The sequence below is a fragment of the Solanum lycopersicum genome, chromosome 11 (genome assembly GCF_036512215.1).
Source record: "Solanum lycopersicum chromosome 11, SLM_r2.1".
Classification (NCBI taxonomy): Eukaryota; Viridiplantae; Streptophyta; class Magnoliopsida; order Solanales; family Solanaceae; genus Solanum; species Solanum lycopersicum.
The window spans coordinates 41,909,954-41,936,776 of record NC_090810.1 but is presented as its reverse complement, the minus strand read 5'-3'; the positions used below and the strand labels follow the sequence as shown (position 1 = coordinate 41,936,776).

Here is a 26,823-nt window from a genome sequence, read left to right as displayed (position 1 = left end):
CCTGTTTCCAGTACTTCCCCTTTCCATGATCTACTGTCCCATAACCTCAAAATGCACCCCCCTTCCCTAGTGCCACTTGCTTGTAAACAAGCATACTTAACCCATCTACCACCCCAATCTCTTTTATTATATCATGGATCTCCCCCTCTAACTATGACTCTTGTAGACATACAATGTCAGCCTTCCAGTTGGAGATTAAAATCTTCACAGATCTCCTCTTATCCCCACTATTTTAATCCCCTAACATTCCAGGACACAGGTTTTACATTCATTGTAAAACTTTGTCCTCTTTCCCCCTCTCTCTCTCTTCCCCTCACATTTGAAATTAATATCACAAGAAGTCAACATTTTCAATTCCTGAACCCCCTTGTACCTAAACCTTTTGCTAATAGAATCACTTTCCATCTTCATAGCATGTCTGCAACTGCCAATTTGCATAAGTAGCTCTAGAGATTCCTCCTCGTGTCCTTGAAAATCCACACCAAACATTTTTCCCACCTTGATAAGATTTTGTCTTACCCACATAGATGTCTCCTTCTCTTTTTGTACTGTGGAGGTCATGTCATTTTGTATGGGATACACATCCTCCACCACCCACTCCTCAATTTGTTTGTCAGTCTGCATACTTGATGTGGAATTTTGATCCTTCTGAATTTCCAGAAATAAATTTGGTTTATCACTGCTAACCTCCATCCCCATCGTTTTAGGGGGATTCGAAGCATCTCCTGATTTTATAATTGAGTTCCCATTTTTTGAATGCCCTTCCTTTGCTGTAGTATCATGTTGTAGAAGAGTGCTTTTAAGAACTGGAGCATGGTCCTCTATTTCAAAGCATAAAGGATCAATAAAGGCTACCTCACTTGGGCTTGATAAGTCATTTAAAATGATATTTGCTCTATTAGGCCCAATCTTTTTTTAGTATTGCCCCAGCCAAAAAGTTTCTCAAACAGACTTGGGTCTCCACTTCCTTAGCACATGAGTGTGGGGTCTCATTTAAAAAGACTCCAGCTGTCTCTGGGAGCCCCATGTGCCCCATCTGCACACGTTTTGACTTTTTCAAAAAGTTTTGTCCTTTCTCTGTAGGAGACAACTCTATTACCTGTTGGTCCAAAGACTGTGGCAGAGCTCCAGTTTCTTTGCTACACTCTCCCAGCTCCGGCATGACTAGCTTATGATTTTCTTTTATCGCCGACGTCAAGATTTGGAATCGAACTTCCCTCTCTACCCAAATTGGGATAAAAAATTTTATCCCGTTTCTCTCAATTGAAATCTCGCTCTGGCAGTTTTTTCCATCTCCACATATTTTAATTCTTGCTCACTTTAAATGGTTCTTCAAACCCGTCTTCTCCTCAGATTCGACCCATCCTCCGCAAAGATTTCCAATTTCTGTGACGATTCTTTGTGACCAGAGTTGTAGAGGTACTCCTAAAAGCTCTAATCCAAGTGGATTTGGCTTTTTGATTGGAATCTTCACATCCTACTACTGGGTTCCACCACTGAAGATTAAATTTGATCTTCTCCCACCTCCACTCCCTCTGTACGATTTGTTCTGCCGTGTGACTGTTTGTAAATTCGAGAGTGTTATGAACTGCAATTGAAGGTATAAAAGTATGGGTTGCAGGGATTCGATCCTTGAATCTGGCAATAACAGGAAATGGGAAGGTTAACAGAAATATAAAATGAACGGATGAGATTGGAAGTTGATTAATGAAAGTTGAGGGTGAGGATTATGACACGTGGGTACAGGTTGTTGGTGGCGGTTGTTATAAGTTGTCTTGCTGGAAGAGAGAGAGGAATAACTGAAAAATAAGAGTCACACCAATTCTCTTCTCTGCTTCCTTCTCTCTTCTTCGATCCAGATTCTTCTCTTCTCAGTCTTCTTCTTCTTCTTCTTCTTCTTCTTCTTCTTCTTCTTCTTTTCCTTGCAGATCATCAATGGCGTAGCAGTAGGTTCCATAGTTGTTAGTATCAGTAGTTGTAATAAAGGACTTCGATACCAATAAATTCTACAGTTGGTTTTCTTTCTGCATATTTTGATTTTGTTGGTGGATTGAGCTTGTGATCTTAGGAAGATCATAACACTTGGTATCAGAGCCTTCGAACCTGTGTAATGGCTGAGGGTACACGCTGGAAGATTACAGAGGATAAGATAGCAAGGCACGGTGAAATGCTCTCCGATCTGCTGATTCGCAAGAGGAAGTACGCAATGCTCAAACTGGAATTCAAGGAGCATTAGATTTAATTTTGGAGAGATTAGGAGTGTTGGAAAGAGCTCCGGTGGTTCCGAATGTGGGAGTAGGCTTACTACTTATTCCGATGGGGATAATCGCAATAGAGTTCAGCCGAATGCAATGACGTTACCGAGATGGGAGTTACCTAGTTTCGCAGGTCAGGAGTTGAAGGTGTGGATTCGAAAGTGTGAGAGACTTTTTACACAATACAGAGTAGGTAATGAACAGAGGGAAGAAATGGTTGCTTTATACTTGACTGATGTTGCTGAAGTATGGTATCAGTCGATGGTGTTAAGCAGAGGAATTTCGAATTGGATCGAGTTTAAAGAGGATTTAATCAGCAGGTTTGGAGAAATTGTAGTAAGTGATGTGGTGGAAGAGTTTAACAAGCTACAACAAATCGGTACTGTGGATGAGTTTTTAGGGAGATTTGAAGATCTTAAAACTCAAATGCTTATACGAAATCCGGCTTTGAACGAAGCCCATTTCTTATCTGGTTTAGTGGAGCTTTGAAGGAGGAAATTAGATTTGAGGTTAAAATGTTCAAACCGAGGACGTTGAAAGAAGCGGTAGAGAAAGCGAGGATGAAGGAAATGGCTATTGAAATTGCACGTAGGAGGAATAGAACAGTGAACCGAGTGTTGCCGGCAGCTGTGCAGGAAGTAGGAAAATCATCTAATGCGATGGTTAACAGGAATGGGCCTTTACCGACTTACTCCTGAAGTTTACGAGTTTAGGAAGTCGAATCACTTGTGTTTCCGTTGTGGAGAGGAATATGGGCCGGGACATATATTGCAAAACGAGATAGTTGAATTATTTAACTGGATTCGTTGAGAAGGAAAGGGAAGTTGATCAGATGTCAGTATTGGAAGACATGGAGGAGATAACCATTGAAGGAGTAGTCGAACAAGAGGTACAACAAGCTGTGTGTCTTAATGCATTAACTGGTCATAACAAAGGAGAGAATACAATTCTTGTCGGGGGGGACTGTGAAGAAGCGACAACTGGCAATTTTAATTGATTCAGGAAGCACTCATAGCTTCATTGATAAGCATACCGTAGCCGCATCAGGCTACCAACCTCATCCGTGTTCGCATGGACGAGTGACAATGGCAGATGGTAATTACGTAATGTGCAACTCCCACTGTAAAGGACTTTCGTGGAAAATGCAGGATATAATTTTCATAGAAGATTTGCTCATTATTTTCTTGGGTGGTTGTGCATTGGTGTTAGGAAATGATTGGATGAAGAAACATAATCCGACTAAGTTTGATCATGAATGGAAGTGTGTTACTATAGGCAGGAAAGCTAATAAATAAGTGCTGCTGGGAATTGCAGGTGAGGGAAGTTTGAGTATGCTATCTAGTGGATTAATGAAAAAGATGTTGAAGAAGGGTCAAGCCATAGTTGCTCATCTTTTTATGATGAACATGATGACAACCAGTGAGGAGGAGGTAATCGATGATGGACTTCAAAAGTGTTGGTTAAATATGCTGATATTTTCGTAGAACCGAAGTCACTGCCACCGGCAAGACTGTTTGACCATGCGATACCTCTTAAGCCGGGAGCTATGCCGGTTAGTCTGAGGCCCTATAGATATAATTTCCATCAAAAGAATAAGTTGGAGAAGTATGTGAAAGAGATGCTCAGTAGTGGAATCATACAGGCTAGTCAATCGCCATATTCTTCACCAGCATTGTTAGTAAAGAAAAAGGATGGAACATGGAGGTTTTGTGTCGATTATAGAGGATTGAATGACTTGACCATTAAAGACAGGTATCCCATACCTATAGTCGATGATTTGTTGGATGAACTACATGGGGCGTCAATCTTTTCTAAGGTAGATTTGAGGGCTGGTTATCATCAAATTAGGATGAAGATGGAAGATGTGCACAAGACGGCATTTCGGACTCACATGGGCCATTATGAGTTTAGAGTAATGCCTTACGGAGTTACCAATGCTCCAGCAACATTTCAAGCATTAATGAATCAGATTTTTTTAGATCGTTTCTCAGAAGGTTTGTTCTAGTCTTTTTCGATAATATATTAATCTATAGCCGAAATATGGAGGAGCATTTACAACATCTGCATGTGGTATTTGAAACTTTGAGGCTTAATGTGTTGTTTGCAAAGAAGTCTAAATGTTCTTTTGGGCAAGCTCAAGTGGAGTACTTAGGCCATGTTATTACTAAGGAAGGGGTGGCTACCGATCCTCATAAGATTGGAGCTATGATAGAATGGACTAGACCTAAGACCTTACGGGCTCTAAGAGGATTTCTTGGGCTAACAGGTTACTATCGGAAGTATGTGCAAAATTATGGGACCATTAGCAGGCCACTCACTGATTTGTAAAAAAATGAAGCCTTCAAATGAAGTGTGGATGCCGAAATTGCCTTTGAAGCTCTTAAAATAGCTATGACGACTACACCTGTATTGGCTCTTCCTGACTATACCCAAGAGTTTGTGGTAGAGACTGATGCTAGTCATGGGGGTATTGGAGCTGTACTTATGCAGCAAGGGAGGCCAATTGCTTTCTTTAGCAAAGTATTGGCTCCTAAACATAGGGGCAAGTCGATTTATGAGAAGGAGTATATGGCTCTACTTAACGCAGTGGATAAATGGAGACATTATTTACAGTTCAAACACTTTGTGGTCAAGACTGATCATCACAGTTTGAAATATCTGTTGGAACAACGAGTAACATTAGCTATACAACAAAAAGGATTAACGAAATTATTAGGCCTTGATTATGAGGTGCGATATAAAAAAGGAGCGGAGAATAGGGTAGCAGATGCTCTATCCAGGCGAGACGAAAGGTTACAAGAGAGTGAAAAGTCTTCGGCAGGTTTACTGATGGCTGTGAGTATGATTACGCCAATGTTGATACAAGAAATTATGCACAGTTATACGGAGGATCCTTATGTTCAAGAGCTGCTAACCTTGATATCAGTAGATGTTCACGGGCATAGTTTGTGGCATAACGTCAATGGGGTTTTAAGGAAGAAAGGCAAGGTTTATGTGGGTTCCAAAGGGCCTTTACGACAACAACTAATTTCTACTTTTCATGACACTCCTTTGGGTGGACATTCGGGCCAATTGGGCACTTTAAAAAGGTTAACTCAATATTTCTATTGGCCAAGAATGAGAGCTTTGGTGAATGAATATGTAGCTCGGTGTGAGGTTTTCCATCGTAACAAGGACGACAATGCAGCCTATCCCGGTTTACTTCAGCCATTGCAAATTCCTAATCAAGCGTGGAGGACGACAATGCAGCCTATCCCGGTTTACTTCAGCCATTGCAAATTCCTAATCAAGCGTGGAGTAATATTAGCATGGACTTTATAGAAGGTTTGCCGAAGTCGAAAGCTAAAAGCGTGATATTGGTGGTGGTAGATTGGTATACCAAGTATGCCCATTTTATAGCTATGTCTCATCCGTATACTGCTCTGACAGTAGCTGAGTTGTATTGGAGACATATTCATAGGTTACATGGTTCTCCCGACAGTATTGTCTGACAGAGACAAGATATTTTTGAGTAAGTTCTGGTAGGAAATGTTCAAACTAATGGGTACACAATTGCACTATAGTTCGGCCTATCATCCTCAGAGTGATGGACAAACTGAGAGAGTCAATAGGTGTCTGGAAAATTACCTTCGATGTATGACTACAAGCAGGCCTACGCAGTGGAAACAATGGCTACCTGCTGCAGAGTGGTGGTATAACACCAACTTCCACACGGGTCTGCGATATACTCCATTCGAAGCGTTGTATGGTTGTAGTCCGCCTCAACTTTCAATTGGCACTCTTTTGGAGACAGTAGTGCAGGCAGCAGAAGACGCGGTGATGCATCGACATCAATTTCTTCAATTGTTGAAAGACAATCTAGCTACTGCCCAAGCTAGAATGAAGTTTTTCGCGGATAAGAAAAGGACCGAGCGTGAGTTTCTAGTGGGAGATTGGGTTTACTTAAAGCTTCAACCATATCGGCAGACTTCCATTGCTTTGAGACGAAATTTGAAGCTCAGTTCTAAATATTACGGTCCTTATTTGATAGTCGAAAGAATTGGGTTGTTGGCTTATAAATTAGCTCTACCTTCGCATTCTAACATTCATCCAGTTTTTCATGTTTCGTTGTTAAAGAAGAAGGTCGGAGATCGAGTGGTTATACAGTCAGAATTGCCTTATACAAATGACGACGGACAGTTTTTGGTTAAGCCAGTGGCAATTCTGCAGCGGCAGATGGTCAAACGAAACTATGTGGCTGCTGTTCGGGTTTTGGTTCAGTGGTCTAATCTTCCACCGGAGGATGCCACTTGGGAGGATTATGATTTTTGAAGGCTAAGTTTCCTAGTTTCGATTCTAATCCTTGAGGTCAAGGATGCTTTGATGGGGAAGGGAATGTTATGAACTGCAGTTAAAGGTATAAAAGTATGGGTTGCAGGGATTCGATCCTTGAATCTGGCAATAACAGGAAATGGGAAGGTTAACAGAAATATAAAATGAACGGATGAGATTGGAAGTTTATTAATGAAAGTTGAGGGTGAGGATTATGACACGTGGGTACAGGTTGTTGGTGGCGGTTGTTATAAGTTGTCTTGCTGGAAGAGAGAGAGGAATAACTGAAAAATAAGAGTCACACCAATTCTCTTCTCTGCTTCCTTCTCTCTTCTTCGATCCAGATTCTTCTCTTCTCAGTCTTCTTCTTCTTCTTCTTCTTCTTCTTCTTATTCTTCTTCTTCTTTTCCTTGCAGATCATCAATGGCGTAGCAGTAGGTTCCATAGTTGTTAGTATCAGTAGTTGTAATAAAGGACTTCGATATCAATAAATTCTACAGTTGGTTTTCTTTCTGCATTTTTTGATTTTGTTGGTGGATTGAGCTTGTGATCTTAGGAAGATCATAACAAAGAGGAACATGTTGTTGGCCATCTCGTAAATGTTGATCCCAAATACTCCTTTCCAAGAGACTGCAATCCATCTCGTGATGTCTGATAAAGAGGGAAGTTGTGTTTCTCCCTCATCAAAAGTGCCACAACGCACCTCTTGAAAAGTCCAGTGTCTCTGTAACTTGAAGGTTTCCTTCACTGTACGAGATCTTCGTCTCACCAGAAGTGTTTGATCTCCATTTTCTTTCCCCAGCTGCTGTGGCATAAGAGAGGTCCTTAAAAAGTTTGGGTTTTACTGCATTCTTCAGTTGGTGAGAGCATTGAATGAACCTCTCTATCTTAGGGGCTGTCTCATCCCACCCAACATCTATAGCTAACTCTGGAACTATTATAACTACTCTTTCCCGACCATCAAGAGTTAAAATGCTCAAGAATCTACCGTACTCATTCACTTTCCTAGTGCAGAAAGTCTCAGTGAATTTTTCTTTGTATTTCCATCTTCTGATTCCTTTTTCTCTATCCTTGGATGCTCCCTTGAGGACTGTGCAGAGCCATTTCATGATTTTCGCACTCATGGAAGACCTTCTCATCAGTTTGCAGCTTCACTCGACCCATTCAAACCAAATGTCTCTCCCCACTGTCCATCTTGTGATATTGAAAGACTTGAAGCCTGCGTTGAAATATATCCTGTTTTCCTCCATCAAAGATCAAGAGAGGAAGAGCTCTGCTTGTGAAAGAAGGAGTTCGGTGAAAAAGCTGCACAGAATGTGGGAGTTAAGAGTAGAAAGAAAGGACGTTTCCGGCAAGGAGTTGCCAGAAAGAGAGTTTTCTCTCTCCTATAAGTAGGAGAGAGGTGGCTGTTACAGTTATTCTTCTTTCTCTTAATCCTGCATCAGCTGGTCTTTAAGAAGTATGGCTGTTAGACATCTTACTGTGGGATGAACTAAAAGCTAAAGCCTCTGCCTCACTTAATGCAAGTTATTTATGTGTTTTGTTTGAACTTTGCAAATATGAGGGCATTATTTGTTGGTTATTGTGATATTCTTAACTTGTTTTGATATTTTGTTTCCTTTTTTTATTTTGAAAGAAAGGTAACCATTTGTATTCATAGTAAAGCTCAGAACCAAAAAGCTACTGAGCTGTGAACTTTCAAACAAAAGTATAGAGGGATCGTGTTCTACACAAAATCTTATACATTGTTCATTAAATCTAACAAATTCCCAACTACCCCTACATATTCTGTTTACACACAAAAAAAAGAAGGCAGACAATTCATCCCGATTTTTGGGATGGAGTTGCTGGTGTGTTAAATTTTTTTTGAGTTTCTTTACTTCCAAGTAATCCACCATACACAAGCTGGAATGATCATCGACCAATCTTCTACATTGATTCTCCTCCCCACACTCTTCCATCAGTTTAGGATATCTATAGGAGAACTAGGCATAGTCCAATTTATGCCAAGAATACAAAAGAAATTTTCCACGGAATTTTAGTTCTCTTGCAATGTAAGAAAAGATGCTCAGTGCTTTCACATTCTTGACCACATAAAGGACATCTTGAACAAATCTGAAGGCCTCTTCTATGTAATTTCTCTTGGGTCAGGCAGGCTTTCTGTTTTGATTTGCAAGCATTGGTGGGATGAGGCTGGTGTTTTGTTACGTTCTTGCTGATTGATTCTTTGGGAAAATACACCAACTTGAGTCACTTTACTAGATTTTGGTGGAGTCATTGTTCAGATAATAGATTATAAATCCTTCTTCAGGTATGTCCGTTTGGTCATGTCTAAATGCCAGGATCCAGAGGAAATCAAGAAACTTCACCCCAGGTATATATTTTATTTATGTGTAAACTTGTCTTCAAAATATTTTGATATGGCTAGTATATCAAGAAGCTAGCATTTCGTATCTTTGGTCTCTTGAAAATTTTATCTTGTTTCATTTGTACAAACTGTTTCGAGGATGTTTTGAAAAAAAAATCTACTACCTACATAGAAAATTATACTTTAACCTATTCCTCTGTTTTTTTTATTTACTTGCTTATATCTAAGTTATATGCATCGATAGGGTTAACTTTTACACGATCAGGTTATTTTGACCTTTTATAGAAGATTGTTATCCTTTTTTTAAGATTGCCAATTTAATGTTTGTATATAAAATTTGTCTACTCTCTACGGTTGCATTTCAAGTGACTTACTACTGAATTTTTTTTACACCATCAATGCATAGAACTTATACTCAGATGATAACTATATTTACTTTAGTATCCTTTTGTTTCTTAAGTAATAAGACTATTAACTGGTTATCAAAAATGTGACTAAGAGTATATTACCTAGGACCCTTACTAGTGCTCTAAAGTATGTGTTAATTGACACAGATTTGTGGAGCTGAAAAAAATTCACGGGATTGAGTATGAAAAGGCTGCAACTGGAGCAACAGGTCCACAAAAACTGTCATCGAGCCTCATTTGTATGGACTATCAACTCTAAACTTCTCCAAAATTAGATTAGATTCTAAAATCTGATTCAAGAAAATGCTCTTACCGGTTATGCTCGCCTCTGCAGCTATTACCCTGAAGTGTGTCGCAGCATCAATTGGTGAAAAAGTCCCATTGACTAAAAAGCTGCCGGCAACAACAACAGTATGATCTTTTCATTTAATAGCCAAGCATTTGATTCCTCTATGGTTTAAGGTTTTTACTCATCTCTTGGTTCAATTCAGGTTGGCAAGCTGAAAATCCTATGTGAGAGTTTCTTCAAGATAAAATCTATTAAACCGAAGTTGTTTATTCAAGAAGAGGTATGTATCAGTCACTTAGATTTCATGAATAGATGATATAATGGATCAAACCCCCCTTAAACAATCACATTTTTACAAGTTTCATACTCAAACCATGCCTACTTTATGTTACCCCCTGAACTATAACTTAAGTGCTAAACCTCCCCTAAACTGTCACATTTTAATCAGTTTCATACTTAAACTATAGTGTTACGAGCAGGTGCTAAACCCCCTGCTCATTATATGTTATGCAAGTGTGTTCACCCTCCAAAAAGCTTTAAAAAAATGTCCATTGGCACTACACGTGTTAATTATTTTTTCTTTCATGTTTTGTTTAGATTATGAATTGCTTTAATTATAACATAAATTCTAACTAAATAAGTAAACTAAAGAAACACAAAAGATAAAAGTAAAGATGAAACATAAACTATGCCTAGGTTTACGTATGAAACTAATAAAAACATGACAGCTTAGGGAGACTTTGATTTATTGTCTCTTAATAGATTTTTGAGTACTTTACATAGCTGTAGTTACACTCCCTCCGTCCACTTCTATTTGTCATTGTTTCTTTTCTTAGCAGGCTAACATTTTATGATGCATTTTTCATCATATTGATATTGAAAAAATTGCACTTTATAGTACTTTTTCGCATATTTTTTGAATATCTAATTTTTTTTGTTTAAAATATCTAATAAGTGTAATCTAATTTAACTTTGAAAATTAGTCACATTGACTTTCAGAAAGCGCAACATGACAATTAAAAGAGAAAGCGCAAAATGACAATTAAAAGGGGATAGAGGCAGTATTTTAAAAATTACGTTACATATTTTTAGCACAAAAAATCGTCTTGAAAAAAATACTTTAGCACAAAAATTCAACTTAAAAAACATTTTTAGCACTTTAATATAACATACAGTAGCCATAAATGGCAGTCAAACCTTCAAGAGTCAACAGTGGTAGCTAGCAAAGGCGACATCAGAATTAGTTTACCTCCTGAAGTGAAGGATATTGGGTTGTACAAAAGGTGCCTGGTGGCATCTTTCAAAGAAGGAAAATTGAGATCCATCACTATCAGACATCCGGAAGTGATCCTCGATTTCGTGGAAAGTTGTATTTGGGATCAATATTTATGAGATGTCAAACAAGATGTTTCTTTTTGAATTTCCAAATAGGAATATAGCAGAACAAATAATTCAGAGGGAATGGAGTTGGAAGAAGACCAAAGTCAGTCTTCAATGGTGGAACCCAGTTACCGGTTGTATACCTGCAACTCAAAATTCGACCACTACTTGGATTCGTTCTTTGGGAGTGCCATTGCAACTATGGTCTCAACAAGTATTTAGAGTATGGGAATTTATGTGGAGGCTGGGTCTCAACAGAAGAAGAGACAGATTTAAAGAACCACTTAAAATGGGCAAGAATTCAAATTTCATGAAAAGGAGATAATTGCCCAAATGAGGTTATGCTAGAAAGAGATGGAATCAAATTTTTCATTCCTATTTGGGTGGAAAAGAAGGCTCGATTTATTAGAGCCTTACAGGAGATGGAGAAAGCTGGTGAAGGATCCAAAGGTTTGTGAAATCCTTTGGACCCATGGACAAAAGGAGTCCTTGGTACTAGGAAAAGACAAGGGTGTAAGTCAAACTTTGGTGTAGGACAGGCAGAACGTGGGAGGTGCAGACACAGCTAGATGTCACTTTAAAAGATTTAAACAAGTCATGTGAGGAGGAGGTGGTGATTTTAAAGTTTGAAAAACAATCTATGGGCCAATGGAATAAGGGAATTGGGCTTGATGGAGCAGCCCAAGTCATCTTTAATGACTTAACAAGACCAGCATTTGAAAACCTTTTTGATCCTCACTTAGTGGAAATAAAAAGATATTGTCCTCTAACCTGACAATCTTGCACCCAGGAGATCGATGCGACACTAGAAGAACTATCAAATAGTCCAGCAGCCGCTAATATTCAGAAGGAATTATCGCCGGAAGAAATGGAGATAGAAATTGCCAGCGACAAAGTAGGGGCAGAGGGTCAGATTTCAATTGATCATCACATTTCCATTGTTCCATGAATCCATACAAAAATTGAAGAATGGGTGGTTGAAGATGTTCAACCAATCCAACCGAATGAAGCACGACTTCTTCATAAAGATAAGGAGACTACGACATGGGTCAGACAAAATCTAATTAAATTGGGGAAACTGTTTGGAATTGACTTTCAAGGGCATGAGGAAGAGACATTAGAGCTACTCATGCAGATAGACAGCTGCAGACAGGCAAGAAAAATGGAGAATGAAAGCATCACCAAAGACTAAGGTATAAAGGGGTACAAGAACTCAAAAGATTTGCTTCTTTTGATGTCAAATTCAAAGATGAAGGGAAAAGAGACAGGGAGAGGGAAGGCAAGTTGTTGCAATGAAGGTAAAACTTGTATCATGGAATGTTAGGGGTTTGAACGATAGGGAGAAAAGGAGATTTGTGAAGAGTGATTCACAACTGGAATGTAGACATAGTTTGACTTCAGGAATCAAAATTAGAAGGGGATATTAAAGATTTAGTCAAAGAAATTTGGGGTGGGAGATGGGTGAAGTATGCTTGCCTACAAGCTAGTGGCACAAGAGGAGGAATTGTGATGATATGGGATAGTATGTCTTGGAGAGGGGAAGTGTTAGAAGTGGGATCATATACCTTAACCTGTAAATTTGAGGCACTTTTACTAGACTTTAAGTGTCATATAACAGGAGTATATGCTCCAAATTGCATAATAGAAAGAGAACATGTATAGGAAGAAGTAGGAGCTGTCAGGAGTCTATCTGTGGTGACTTTAATGTCACCCGTTTTCCTTCAGAAAAAAGAAACTGTAGAAGAAGATCAACAACCATGGTGGAGTTCTCTGATTTCATTTCAAGATATGGAATTGATAGTACCACAATTAGAAAGGGGGAAGTATACATGGTTCAAAGGAGATGGTAACAATGCAGCATCCAGAATTGATAGATTTTTATTTTCCAAAGAATGGGATGACAACTTCACTAAAATAAACCACACCCCATTGCATAGGTTGGTATCTGACCACAACCCCGTGGCCCTGCAATGTGGAGAGTGGGAGAAGAATAAATCTTATTTGAAATTTGACAACTGGTGGCTAAACACATGGTTTTGTGGATAGAATTAAAGGGTGGTGGGAGTCTTTTGAATTCACAGGAAAACCTGATCACATCTTGGCATGCAAACTGAAAGCTCTAAAAGGGAAACTTAAAAAGTGGTGCAGGACCAACATGGGCAATCTGGGAACTCAAAAGATTCAAATTCTAAGTGAGTTGGTCAGGTTAGAGGCTATCCAAGAAAATAGATTGTTGTCAGAAGAGGAAACTATTATGAAGGCATCTTTTCTGATGGTGTATGAAGAACATCTCAAAAACACCAGCTATTTTCACAAGCTGGCCAATGCACATAGGAGAAGCAACCACATTGATCAATTAGTGGTTTAGGGAAAAAGCATAATGGATTCAGAGAGGATCAAAGGGGAAATCATTGGTTTCTATGAGAAGTTGTATACAGAGACTATTGGTAGAAGACCCATAAGCAACCTGGTAAACAGTCCTTATCTCTGAAGCAGAGAAGGAAGCTTTACAAGGTAATTTTGAGGAACAAGAAGTTTTTTCTTGTTTGAATATGTGCCATGGACAAAACACCTGGTCCATATTGCTTCACAATGGGATTTTATATTAAATGTTGGGTGGTGCTGAAAGAGGACATCATGGGTACTTTCAGAAATTTTCATGCAAGGGGTGCTTTTATAGAAGTTTTAATGCTACCTATGTTGCATTAATTCCAAAGCACACCAGAGCTAAGGAATTGAGAGACTTTAGGCCTATTAGCCTCATAGGTAGTATCTACGAGCTGCTATCAAAGGTACTCACAGAAAGATTGAAAAGAGTGGTAGACAAGTTGGTTGATACTCAACAGATGGCTTTCATAAAAAACAGGCAAATAATGGATGCCATCATGATAGCTAATGAAGTGGTGGATTCTAGAATATCACAGGGTAAGGCAGGAATATTATGTAAATTGGATATTGAGAAGACATGTGATCATGTTAATTGGGAATACCTTCTGAAAATACTTGTATGGGATTTGGGAGGAAATGGATCAAATGGGTAAGATTCTGTATCTCAACAGGCAAAGTCTCTGTTCTGATCAATGGAGCACCAGAAGGTTTTTTTCCAGCTCAAAGAGGTCTGAGGCAGGGAGATCCTTTGTTTCCTTTCCTATTTGTTATTGCCATGGAGGGTTTAAATAATATGATAAAGATAGCAGGGAACACTAACTATCTAAGGAGATTTGAGGTGGCAACAAATCCTAATTCTGTACCAAACTTGGCAGTCACACACCTTCAATATGCAAATGACACTTTAATCTTTTGTGATGCTGAGGAAGGGCAATTGTTGATCTTAAGGTCAATTTTGGTGCTATTTGAAGGTGTCTCTGGGTTGCATATAAATTGGAGGAAGAGTATGTTGTTCCTTATAAATGAGGTTACCAACATAGAGGAGTTGTCTAGAATCCTAAGAGGGGAAGTAGGAACTTTACCTACCACCTACCTTGGAATGCCTTTGGTAGCCAAATCAAATTCTATGAACATTTGGAGCTCGATGATGGAGAAGTGTGAAAAGAAGTTGTCCAGATGGAAGTCACATTATTTATCTTTAGGAGGCAGAGTTACCCTTATAAACTCAGTGTTGGATGCTCTTCCCACCTACATGATGTCCATCTTCCCAGTCCCAAATAGTATCATACAGAGGTTGGACAAGGTTAGGAGAGATTTTCTTTGGAAAGGGAATAAGGAGACTAATTCAACAATCCTTCATCTGGTCAAATGGAAAAAAGTGCTTTGGGGGAAAAAACAAGGGGGTCTTGGCATTAGAAATCTCAGGCTCTCAGATTGAAATGGCTTTGGAGATATTCACAAGAACCTCAAGCATATTGGAGTAAGTTTTATTAAAATCAAATATGGTGAAGAGGTTTGGTGGATAACAGAGGAAGTCAAGACCCCATATGGGGTTAGTATGTGGAGATCAATTAGAGTACTCTGGCCTTTCATGAGGAAGCACACAAATGTTAAAGTTGGAAATGGGCTCAAGACTTCTTTTTGGAAGGACAATTGGTTGAGATCCGATAGCTTAAACGGTTTATTCCCTAACTTAGCTGTGATGGCTAAACAACCGGAGCCAAGTGTGGCTGACACATGGACACAACAAGATTGGAACATTCATTTGAGGAGGGACCAGTGTTATGAAAGGCGCTCGCCTCGTCGCCAAAGGCGAGAGGCGAGGCTAGGCGAGGGTGGCTCACCATTCTCTGGCGAGGCGAGGCGAGGTGAAAAAGGCGAGGCCCTAGCGATAATGGCGCTGAAATGGCGAGAGAAAGGCGCCGCCTTTTTGATTAAAAAAATTTTGACTTAATAATATTAGTCAAAATTAGGGTTTTTTTTTACTTTCAAAAATTTCTGACTCTCTCTCGATCGATCAATCGATTCACTCTTCTCTTCTCCCTCGCCGGCCCTCACTGCTCCCTCGCTGTCCCTCGCCGGCCCTCGCTGCTCCCTCGCTGTCGCGTCTCTACTTCCTCGCTCTCCCTCGCTGTCGCATCTCTTCACCCTCGCGGCTCGCCGGCGACCTCGCGACTCTCTCAGGTATGTCGCGACTCGCGTCTCTGTTCTTCTTCTTCTTCTGTTGATCTGTTCTTTCTTCATTTTTTTAAAATTTTGGTAAGCTGCGTAAGCAGCAGTGACTGCTGAGGACTCAGGCAGTCAGCAAGTGTAACAACTAACAAGTGTTAATTTTTTTTAAAAAATTCTTTTCCTAAGACCTAATTATTTATTCCAATATTCCTAAACAGCGAATTAATTGTATTTGATAATCAATGGCGGATGCTAGCAAAAAGAGGGACATTGGATGGAATTATGGCACTCAAGGAGCGACGAAAGATTCGGTCACTTGTAACTTTTGTGGGAGTACTTTCAATGGTGGAATAACGCGACACAAACAACATTTAGTGGGTGGTTTCAAAAATGTTAAACAATGTGCCGCTTGTCCGTCGGAAATTAGAGAAGAAATAAGGGCTTATATGCAAAACAAAATAGCTAATAATCCCAAATTTCAAATGAGGCAACCGGAAGAATTTGTTGATATTGATGATCTTGATGAAATGGATGATTATGCGGAAATGAGGCCTCCCTTCAAAACTCAAAGGATATCTTCTAGTGGAGGTTCATCCACCGCACGGAGTGTGACGAAAGGACCTTTGAACCTCTATTTTTCACAAAAATCAACACAAAAAGGAGGCTTAGAAAAAGGAGGAGGAATCGAAGAAACAAAGAAAATTCTAAGAGAGCGTGCGGTAAGTGCTTTTGCAATTTGGATGTATGATGCCGGGCTCCCTTTTAATTGCGTCAATCACAAATCATTCGATAAATTTATTGAGGCGGTTGGACAACATGGCCCCGGAATGAAGCCTCCTACATTCCATGAAGTTAGAGTCACTCACCTTAAAAAAGAGGTGGATAAAGTAGAAAAAATTGTTGAGGAGCATAAAGTGCAATGGACAAAGTTTGGTTGTTCCATTATGATGGACAAATGTACGGCACGAAATGGCAAAATGATCATCAATATTTTGGTGAATTCTCCAATCGGTAGTGTATTTCTTGGTTCGGTTGATGCTAGCAATGAATCTACCGATTCCACCAAAATGTACAAGTTATTTGAAAGCACTATCGAAAGAATTGGACCGGAAAAAGTGGTACAAATTGTCACCGATAATGCTAGTGAGAATGTCAAAGCGGGAAGTCTGATAATGGGTGCGTATCCACACATTTATTGGACTCCATGTGCCGCTCATTGCATCAACTTGATATTTGGTGACATATTCAAGGTTAAGCCATATGCTTCCGGTAATCAACCTATCCTTTAACTTTATTAAGTTTCTTTATAGTCAATACTCAATAATTTATTAGCTACTAATTAATTTAATTTAATCTTTCTATAACAGTTTTTAAGAAGGCCATCAGAATCCATTCTTACATTAGTCAAAGGCCATTGTTGTTAAACTTGATGAGAAAATTCACCAAAGAAAGAAATTTGGTGAAACCGGCCAAGACAAGATTTGCAACGGCATTCTTAACTTTGAGAGCTATGTACATTCAAAGAAAAAACTTGAAAACTTTAGTCCTCTCAACCGAATGGAATTCAAGCAAATTTGCAAAGGAAACTTCGGGGAAAGAAGTTGCCAATCTTCTTATTTCTATCCACTTTTGGAATGATGTTGTTCGGGCACTTACAGTTTGTAGCCCTTTGACAAAAGTGCTTCGTTTGGTGGATGGGGAGAAAAAACCACCAATGGGTTATATTTATGAGGCAATGGATAGAGCCAAAGAAGCTATTGCACATGGTTTTCGTGGAGTTCAGAAGCATTATGAGAAAGTGTTTCAAATTATTGATGCAAGGTGGTCAGAACAACTCCATCGGCCTTTGCATGCTGCAGGCCATGTTTTGAACCCAGGATTATATTATAAAGCTGAAGAAGAGGGAACTTTATTACAGAGTTTGTGGACCGAGTATTATGCATGTGTTGAGAAGTTGGTCCGTGATACAACAATACAAGATGCACTAATCGCTGAGCTTCCTAAGTACAAAATGGCGGATGGACTATTTGGTTGTGGTCCGGCTAAAAGAGCTAGAGACACAAGGTCACCGGGTAAGTGGGTTGATTTAGATCTTACATTCTTACTTATATTATTTGACTTACTTATAGTCAGTTAGTCACTAACCTTTAAATTTATTTTATTATAGTTGAATGGTGGTCACTATTTGGTAGTGAAACACCAAACTTGCAAAAGTTTGCCATGAAAGTGTTAAGCCTAACTTGTAGCTCATCTGGATGTGAGCGAAATTGGAGTGTGTTTGAACACGTAAGTAAAAATTTATATCCTATTTTTCATATTATATTATTATCAATATCAACTAGTTAATATCAATAACTTATGCACAGATTCATTCCAAAAAGAGGAATAGGCTTACACTATCGCGTCTCAATGATCTAGTGTACATTAAGTACAATAGAACATTGAAACGTCGTTATGATGCTCGTGATCTTATTGATCCAATTTGCTTGGATAACATAGATGATTCCAACGAATGGTTAGTTGGATGCCCCGAAGATCAAGATGATGAACTAGTATATGAGGATGATGATCTTACTTGGGGTAGTGTTGCTACGGCAATTGGAGCGGACGAGAGTATCTATCATCTTAGGGGACTTTCTTCAAGATCAACAGTACTTGACAAGGGCAAAGGAGTAGAAAGTACATCTTTAAGTTCATCTTCAAGTAGGACTCGGACACTAATTGATGAAGAATACGAGGAGGAAGAAGATGAAGAGCAATATAATGATGTAGAAGATTTTGATCTTCAAGAGTTGGATAATTTTGAAGAAGAATAGACTTTTAAAGTTTTGGTTTATTGTATTTTGAAATTTGAATTGTTTGGTCTTTAAAGTTTTAGACATTCTATTGGTTTTTGAATTGAATATTTGCTAATATGTGTTATTGCTATTAAGACTTTGGATAAAATATGCAATTAAATATTTTTAATTTTTGGTATTAATTGGCGCCTTTATTCAAAAAGGCAAGCGCCTCGCCGCGTGGCGAGGCAGGCCCTTGTCGCCTTTTGTCGCCCCTTGCCGTCCACAACACTGGGAGGGACTTCAATGACTAGGAAACTATTAAGTCATTGAGTTCTTCAGAATGTTGGAGGAATTTATAGGTATCAGTGAAGAAAAAGACCGACTTTGGTGGAAATTGGATAGCTAAGGTAGTTTCAAGGTTAACTCTTCATACAAGTTTTTGAACCAAGGAAATCTACAAAGACAACATTGGTCGTGGAAACATATATGGAAGATCAAAATCCCTTTCAAAGTTGTCTGTTTTACTTGGTTATTGACAAGAGAGGTTGTTTTGACATAAGAGAACCTCAAAAAGAGAAAGTTTTCCTTGTGTTCCAGATGTTACCTTTGTGGGAACAGGTTGAGATAGTTAGCCATCTGTTTCTACAGTGTAGGGCAACTACTCAGTTGTGGAGAATCTTTGTTAGCCTTAGGGGTATTAGTTGGGTCATGCCTAACAAAATAACTCATTTGCTATATAGTTGGGAGGAAGCAGGAGTAGGAGCTACTGACAAAGACAGATGGAGGATTGTCCCGACTTGTATCTGGTGGACAATATGGGAGGAAAGGAATTCAGATGTTTTGAGAGCAAAAATTGTGATCTACAGATGATCAAACTAAATTACGTTAGACTTTTTTGTTTCTGGTGTAAACAAATATACTTAGAGGACACTTACTCAATTATAGACATTCTAGGATCTTGTTAGAAGTACAGTCAATTAGATGTTTTTTTGATTTTACTGTAAATATGGTTTAAGTGCAACCCATGTACTGACTTGTCAATAAACACAACTGTTACCTTCTCAAAAAAAAAAAGATGCTCTTAATAAGAGCAAGTGGACTTTAAAAGAACCTGAGGTTACTGAGGAAGATGTTGTGAAGAATTAGCTTTCTGTGAAAATTCACCTCCTAAGGATTTCAACCACTCTAAAGAAAAATTAAAAAAAAGTCTCAAACAAGCTTTATTAAATCTCAATACTTATGCAGAATCAAAAATGAATTATTAGATACTGTTGCCTCACATGATGAGTCATCTAGCAGCTATGTTAGATCTATCAGGAACAACATAAGCATACCTCCTTAATTAAAAGGAAGTGTCAACACACTTCTGTGATAAATTATTAAAGGAGGAATTATCAAAAGGTGGACTCCACATACAAAAATCATACCACTCAAGTTAAAGGTGGTGCAAACAATAATAAACAACAAGTTCCAAGGCTTCCAAGGCTGCTTTATGTTGAAATTTCAGCATAAGAAAGTACCAGCATATATTAACAATTAATATGTCAACAATTAGACAAAGAGGTGAATTAAATACTGTAAGGATCAAAATTCCATGACACAAAGTGACAAAGGTCCAAACAATAAGAAGATACATGTTTCAAGACTATTTTCAGGAAAATATATTTACAATAAGGATATACATATTCAACAAAAAGATACATGTACGTACTTCCATCTACGTGGCATAAATTCTCAAGCCACGTATAGTTATCAGTTATGTATAATAGTTAGTAGGGAAAAGGATCAAAAATACCCCTCAACTTTCGTTTATTATTTGATTTTACCATTGTCGTTAAAATGAAGTTAAATTCCCCCCCCCCCCGTGTTTAATTTCACCAAAATTACCCCTCATTTAACAGAATCCCCAAAATTGATCCAAATTACCCGATTTTTTTTAAAAAAACCCTATTTCTTATTTTTTTAACCCAATACCTAACCCCTCTAGAGGATAACCCAATTCCCTATTCTTCAGCTTCTCTAGAGAGTATGGTAGGAGAGGGAGAAAAGATGACTGCAGTTGAACAAAAGCTTTCTACTCCTCTATGGAGTGCACTGGGAGAGGGAAACAAAGTGACTATGGTCAATCGAAATCCGTAAGCTCCTCCAAGGAGTATGTAAGGATAGGGAAACAAGTTGAATGCGAATTTCCCTGAACCATTCAAATTCTTGAAAAATCGACAGCGACCACCAGACCGTGGAGAAGAACAAGGCGAAGGATGAAACCCATCATTCGATATCATGATTCTAGGGGTAGGTTGTGGAAATTAGTTGAACTTATTTGCGTTTGAAATGGAACTAAGAGGAGGTGTTGAAGGTGCAAATGACCAGTTCGATAAAAATCCTAATGAATCATCTCCTTATCACCTTGGTTTTATATAAGTAAATAACCTGTAATTTTTGAAGCATTTCCCTGAATCATTCATCTCCTCCAAGGAGTGCTAGGACAGGGACAGGGAAATCAAGTGAACGTGATCAAAGACCTTCCAAGGTTCACTCTCTTGAACCCTCAAAAATGATAAAGAAAAAAGGCACCGCTGCCACCAAAGAGTGTTCAGTCTCTTAAATTGGATTCCTCAAGTTACAAAATGAATTCTGTTTTGGCAAAGCATGCTCTTCCTGCGCAGAGAAAGCTCAAGCTGGTAAAATCTTCACCTAAGATCTTAGGAGGTGTAGATGCAGGAGTCAAAAAAGTCAGTGTTGTTAATTCTAGAAAACAAAAAATTGTGTCTTAAAGTATCTGCAGAGAAGTCTTTGAAGATCCCAACCGAGTTATCCTCTAGAGGGTTCGGGCGGGTCGGGGCATCAGGTTAAAAAAAGGGAATATAATTTTTTTAATTTTTTTGGATAATTTGGGTCAATTTTGGGGATTCCGTTAAATGATGGGTAATTTTGGTGAAATTAGTAATGGAAGGGGTAAATTTAACTTCATTTTAACGGTGAGGGGTAAAGTCAAACAATAAATAAAAGTTGAGGGGTATTTTTGACTCTTTTCCCTGGTTAGTAGCTACATGTAAAAGAATAATGTGTACTTCAGAATTAAAAGAGAAGTACAAGAAATCAATGAATAAACTTAAAATTTAAAATTTAAAACGTTCAACTAAAAGTAGAGAAAATATACTTACAATAAACTTTTCATTGATTTAGGGGAACGAAGGAGAACATGGATAGGAAATGGAAAAGATGGGAAATGGGAGACAAGTGTAGATAGGTTTTCAAAGTCGTAGGATTATGTATGCCCTCTACTAATACAAGTTGAAAGCCTTAAATAGGTATCAAATGTGTTGACTAATCTAACTTATTATGTTATCTATTTTACATGTGTGCATACACCAATACACACTATTATTTCTTAACGTAGCTACTAGCTATTACACATAACTGATAACTAACTGTATGTGGCTTGATAATTTATGCCACATAGGTGGAAAAACGTACATGTAAATTTTATTTATTTCAAATATATTTTGCTGAAAATAGTCTTGAAACAAGTATCTTCTTATTTTTTGGATCGGTCACTCTATGGCATGAAATTTTGGTCCTTACAGGGGTCACCTACTTGTCTAATTGTTGACATATTAATTGTTAACATATGCTGGCACTTTCTTATGTTGAATTTTCATCATAAAGTGGCCTTGGAACTTGTTGTGTATTATTGTTTGCACCCTTGACTCGAGTGACATGATTTTTGTATGTGGGGTCCACCTTTTGATAACTCCTTTGTTGAATAATTTATCATTGAAGTGCACCTCCTTTTAATTAAGGAGGTATGTTTGTGCTATTCCTGGTAGATCTAATATATCTCCTGTTGATAAATTCATCACGTGAAGCAACAATATCTAATAATTACATTTTTTATTCTGTATCAGTATTAAGGTTTAACAAGGCTTGTTCAAGCTTTCTTTTTAATTTTTCTCTGGAGTTGTTGAAATCCTTCAGTGATGAACTTGATACTAAATTACTGATGCCCATCCTTTAATTTTACTAGTTTTGCTTCGATACTTGATCCTCTCGAGTTCATGAATGTCGAAGGACCAACCAATAATATAAGAAATTTTATTGGCAATAAAAAACTTCAGAATTTAATATTTTTTGATAAGGTAGATATATTCCGTTCCACCTGTAATTTTTCAAACTGTGTTTGATGTTGAGTTGATATAATTAATCGTTAATTGCTTGTATGATAAGAGATGGACTATAAAACACCCCCTCTTAAGGTGCTGCAATCCTTTTTCAAATCTGGCGTAAATGTGAAATTAATTGTACACCAGACTGCTCTTTTTAATATTAACAATTCTATATTTTGATCTCAACTAGTTGTACTTGAATAGGTTTATAGACAATTTTCCACCATGTTAGGTAAATGTAGTGCTAGAAGTTGAGATTTCTGACCAAATATTAATCGGCTGATAAATCTTAATTGCTCATTTACTCAAATATCTATCTATCTATCTATCTATATGTGTGTATGTGCGTGTGTGTGTGTGAGAGAGAGAGAGAGAGAGGTTTATCGTCCTAACTTCCTTTTCACATAAGAAGCATCTTGAGCATTATGACATCTTCCTCTTAATCAAATTCTCATGAGTCTGAACAACTTTTTAGTAGAAGCCAAGTAAAACATGCAACCTTATATGGATCATGGTCTCTTAGATCTATTTCCAAGGCCAAAAAGTATTCATTGGTTCTATCCGATTCAACAACGTATACCCAGAGCTGACTTTATGAAGTCCTTTAGGGTGTTCATTCCACCACAAACAATGTACGCCTCCTTTCTTCCCTTGAAAGTTATCTAGTTGTTTGAATAGTTCAACCGCTCTTGAGATCTCCCAATCATTCATCCCTCTTCTGAATCTCATATCTCATCCGTGTTGAGTCCACATCTCAACTACTGTATTGTGTCGATCTTGGATACGGTCAAACAGATCGGGGAACAGTTCTTGCAATGACCTTGTCCCAATCCATTTATCTCTTCTAGAACCTGGTCCTTACTCCATTGTGCTCTCCGATCATCAAGTTTTTTTTAAAAAGAGAACGCCAGAAGACCCTGATGGATCTCTACAAGTTGATCCCATATGGAGTGGTGACCTCCTTGGATACCCGACAATCTTCTTCCACATAATTGCTTTTTATGACACTACCTCATAGGGTCTAAGGCTCTTGTGCATATCTCCATAACCATTTGATCTTAAAAGCTTTGCACTGGTGTTTCGATTTCCAGATGCCAAGCCCACCTTGTTTCTTACTCCTAATAATGTCCTTCCATTTGACTAGGTGGAGAACAATTTTTTCCTTGTTTTCTTGCCATAAGGATGACCTTTTGATCTTGTCTAGTCTCTGAATAACACTTGAAGGAAATGGGAGTAGTGATAGCATGTAAGTTGGTAGTGCATCTAAAATTGCATTTACTAGTGTGAGTCTTCTCCCTAGAGATAAATACTGAGACTTTCACCTGGTCAATGTTTTCTCGCACTTCTCTAGTAATGAGTCCCATATCCCTTTGGATTTTGACTTTGTTCCCCGAGGAATACCCAAGTAGATAGTGGGGAGCCTTCCCATTTCACCTCCAAGTATTATGGCTAGCTGCTCCATATAAGAAACATGATTTATGGGGTATATATAACTCTTTCTCCAATTAATGTGAAGAATGTATGCTGATAGTTGTGATAGCCTTTTTTCCTTCCTGGGACCTGATAATCTCTTTATGATGCTTGCATCTTCTTGACATTTTTTGCTAATGATATCCTTCTTATTTCATAAAAAAAATTATTGTGAAAGACTTTAAATGACTTCAAGCAGGAGTAGAATCACTCTCAAATACTTCAGTTGCTCTTCTTCTACATCGCAAAATATTAAGGTGTCATTTTCTTATTGAAGGTGGGTGATCTTCATTCTTAGGTTGTTGTTTCTGGCCACTTCAAACTGTTGTATCCACCAACTAGAGTTTGCCACCTTAATCATCATACTATTGGATTTGGGTCCTTCCTTGGCTAGAATGAAATGGAATGGAGACATGGGATCTCCTTGTCTAATAACCCCTGCAAGCATCAAAGAGACCTTCAGGCACCCCATTTATGAGAATGGAGAACTTCATAGTAGATATGCTAAACTTCACCTGGTTGATCCATTTTTTACCAAAACCTGTTTGCCTCAAGACTGAAAGCATAAACCCCCAATTGACAGGATCATAAGCTTTCTCAATGTCCAGTTCACAAAGTATAGCAAGCTTTCCTTGTGTGGTTCTTGAATCTACAAACTCATTTGCTATCAATATTGTACCCATTATTTGTCTTCCTGTAATGAAAGTCCTCTGTTGAGAACCGTCTGAGGAGTCCGCCACTCTTTTCAATCTCTCTGTTAGTACCTTTGAAATCACTTTGTAGAAGCTCCCAACAAGGCTTATTGCTCTGAAATCTTTCAGCTCCTTAGCCCCTTTTTCCTTTGGGATCAAGGCTATATTAGTGATATTGAAGTTTTTTTCAAACATTTCCTAGGCATGGAAATTGTGGAAGACCTCCACTATGTCAAACTTTAAAACCTCTCAACACTTGATGTAAAAACCCATTGTGTAACGATCAGGACCTCCTGACACACAACTTGAGACAAGTATACACTTCCTGCCCATCAAACTTCTCATGTAGAGCTGCTTTCTCTCTTTCTGTAATAGTAGGGTAGTTGTTGATAGTTCCTGTTGGTCTCCAAACTTCCTCCTCATTGTATACTGTAGAATTAATTATCTCCTCTGATTTTTGTGGGCTCAGTTGTAGATTCCCTTGCACTTCAAGTTGGTCGATGTGATTGTATCTCTTTTGGGCATTAGCAACTCGGTGAAAAAACTAAAGTGTTTTTGTCACCATCCTATAACCATAGGGCCCTTTTCTGTCTCCATGCACTCTCCTCATTTTCAGAACTTCTTCAAGTTCCAAGAGAGTATCAGCCTTCTTAGATGACTCCTCTGATAGAGGCCTTGCCTCTAGAATGGAGTCTAGCATTGCCATTTCATTAAACAATCTAGACTTATGCAGTTTCAATTCTGAGAAAAGTATTTATAGACATTCAATATTAAACAAAAACAAATCTAGGAAATTTTACGACTCATGATGTACGAAGCATAGTTCCTTGTACAACTCGTGGAAGGCGGTGAATAATCAAGCTTCAGAACATCTTCTACGGATTAGAGTTACAGTCCATAGACGGAGGTACAATTCATCCTGGCCAATCGCGGTCAGCATCCTCTACCTTCAATTCTCTGAATGTCATCCACGAGCATCCCTACACCACTAGTAATATGTCCTCGTAGTCTGGGAGTTCACCTTTTCAAAATACTTTCCTTCTATTGTTGTTGATCTAAGACGCTTACAACAGCGTACGACTCGTACTAGTGACTCATACTCCTCATACTGAAGTTTAATATCTCAGAACTCTCATCGACGAATCCATTTATGGCTCATGGAAAGGACCATGACTCGTAGTAAGGCTCTTAGATGGTCAGAATGCACCTGCCAGCACCGTCTTATTTCTAAGCTGGCAAAATCAATTCAAAAATAAAACACAATCAAATATACTAACAAATGCTTAAAAAACTCATAATCTGAAGTATAGAGTGTTATAGTACCCTAAATTCACGGTACATCAACGTGCACAAAAACCATAAAAACTAAGGTTCAAATCACACTAGAGATGGGAAATGCTATTGCTAGTCTTTGTCCGTTAGGATGTACTTAATGAAATAGTTGAAGTGTGCACTAAGTTATCCTGAACCACTGCTATTGAAAGAAGAAGGATAATTGTATTGTTGTTTCTTTGAATTTCCACAACCATTTGTTCTCTATATTTTGATGAGTCACTGGACGTGTTAAAATTTGTGAATTTATGTTAAGAAGTTATTTTGGACTTTTCAGGGTTCCCCATTACCAACACTGCTTGATGATGATATGGCATCCTTGATTGATTTTGGAGTTGGCAATGGATCAATAATTCTTGTGGAAGAAGAGTGTTAGAGGTAGTTTGGTAGAGAGTATTAGAAGGAATAATTTATAAATTTTGTATGGTATTATTTAATATTATTATGTTTGATAGGAATTTTTGGTATATGTATATTAATTTATGGATTAGTTATATACTCCACTTGGTATTATAGGATATATAATTAATATCTTTTATTTCGTGATATAGAGATTAATCTATGTAAAAATGAAAATACCCCTCAAGTTATTTTAATCACTAGGTAATTCGTCCGCGCTTTGCGTAGTCATAAATAATGATTGCATTGATCTTGCAAATATATTTTTATTAAAAAGCTATTTGCAACATTTCAACATAAATTTGATTATTTGTCATTATCACATAACTCAAGAACCTTGAATGAATGTATTACTCGTGAAATAATGAATCATTGGTTCTTTAATCAACATTAAAAGGAAAATAAAGAAGAAAA

The 26,823-nt window shown here is 38.1% G+C and overlaps 1 protein-coding gene across 7 annotated transcripts in view; it reads left to right on the top strand.

Moving 5' to 3' along the window:
* Positions 1 to 26,558, top strand: part of LOC101266090 (tubulin-folding cofactor E) — a 44,121-nt gene extending 17,563 nt beyond the window's left edge. Inside the window, exons 11-17 of one of the 7 annotated variants that reach the window (XR_011212584.1) lie at positions 8,878 to 8,940; positions 9,489 to 9,580; positions 9,676 to 9,752; positions 9,833 to 9,910; positions 16,938 to 17,642; positions 17,738 to 17,856; positions 26,288 to 26,558. Coding sequence is in view for 5 of the 7 variants with exons in the window: in XM_069291687.1 (XP_069147788.1) it covers positions 15,813 to 16,839; positions 16,938 to 17,642; positions 17,738 to 17,856; positions 17,937 to 18,386 (2,301 nt within the window). In the remaining 2 variants the exon portion in view is untranslated. Of the gene's footprint in view, positions 1 to 8,877; positions 8,941 to 9,488; positions 9,581 to 9,675; positions 9,753 to 9,832; positions 9,911 to 10,821; positions 11,362 to 15,788; positions 16,840 to 16,937; positions 17,643 to 17,737; positions 17,857 to 17,936; positions 18,551 to 26,287 lie in introns of those variants that run through there. The other 6 variants (XR_011212583.1, XM_069291688.1, XM_069291687.1 and 3 more) reach the window with 6 other exon arrangements.
* The last annotated feature ends 265 nt before the right edge of the window (positions 26,559 to 26,823 follow it).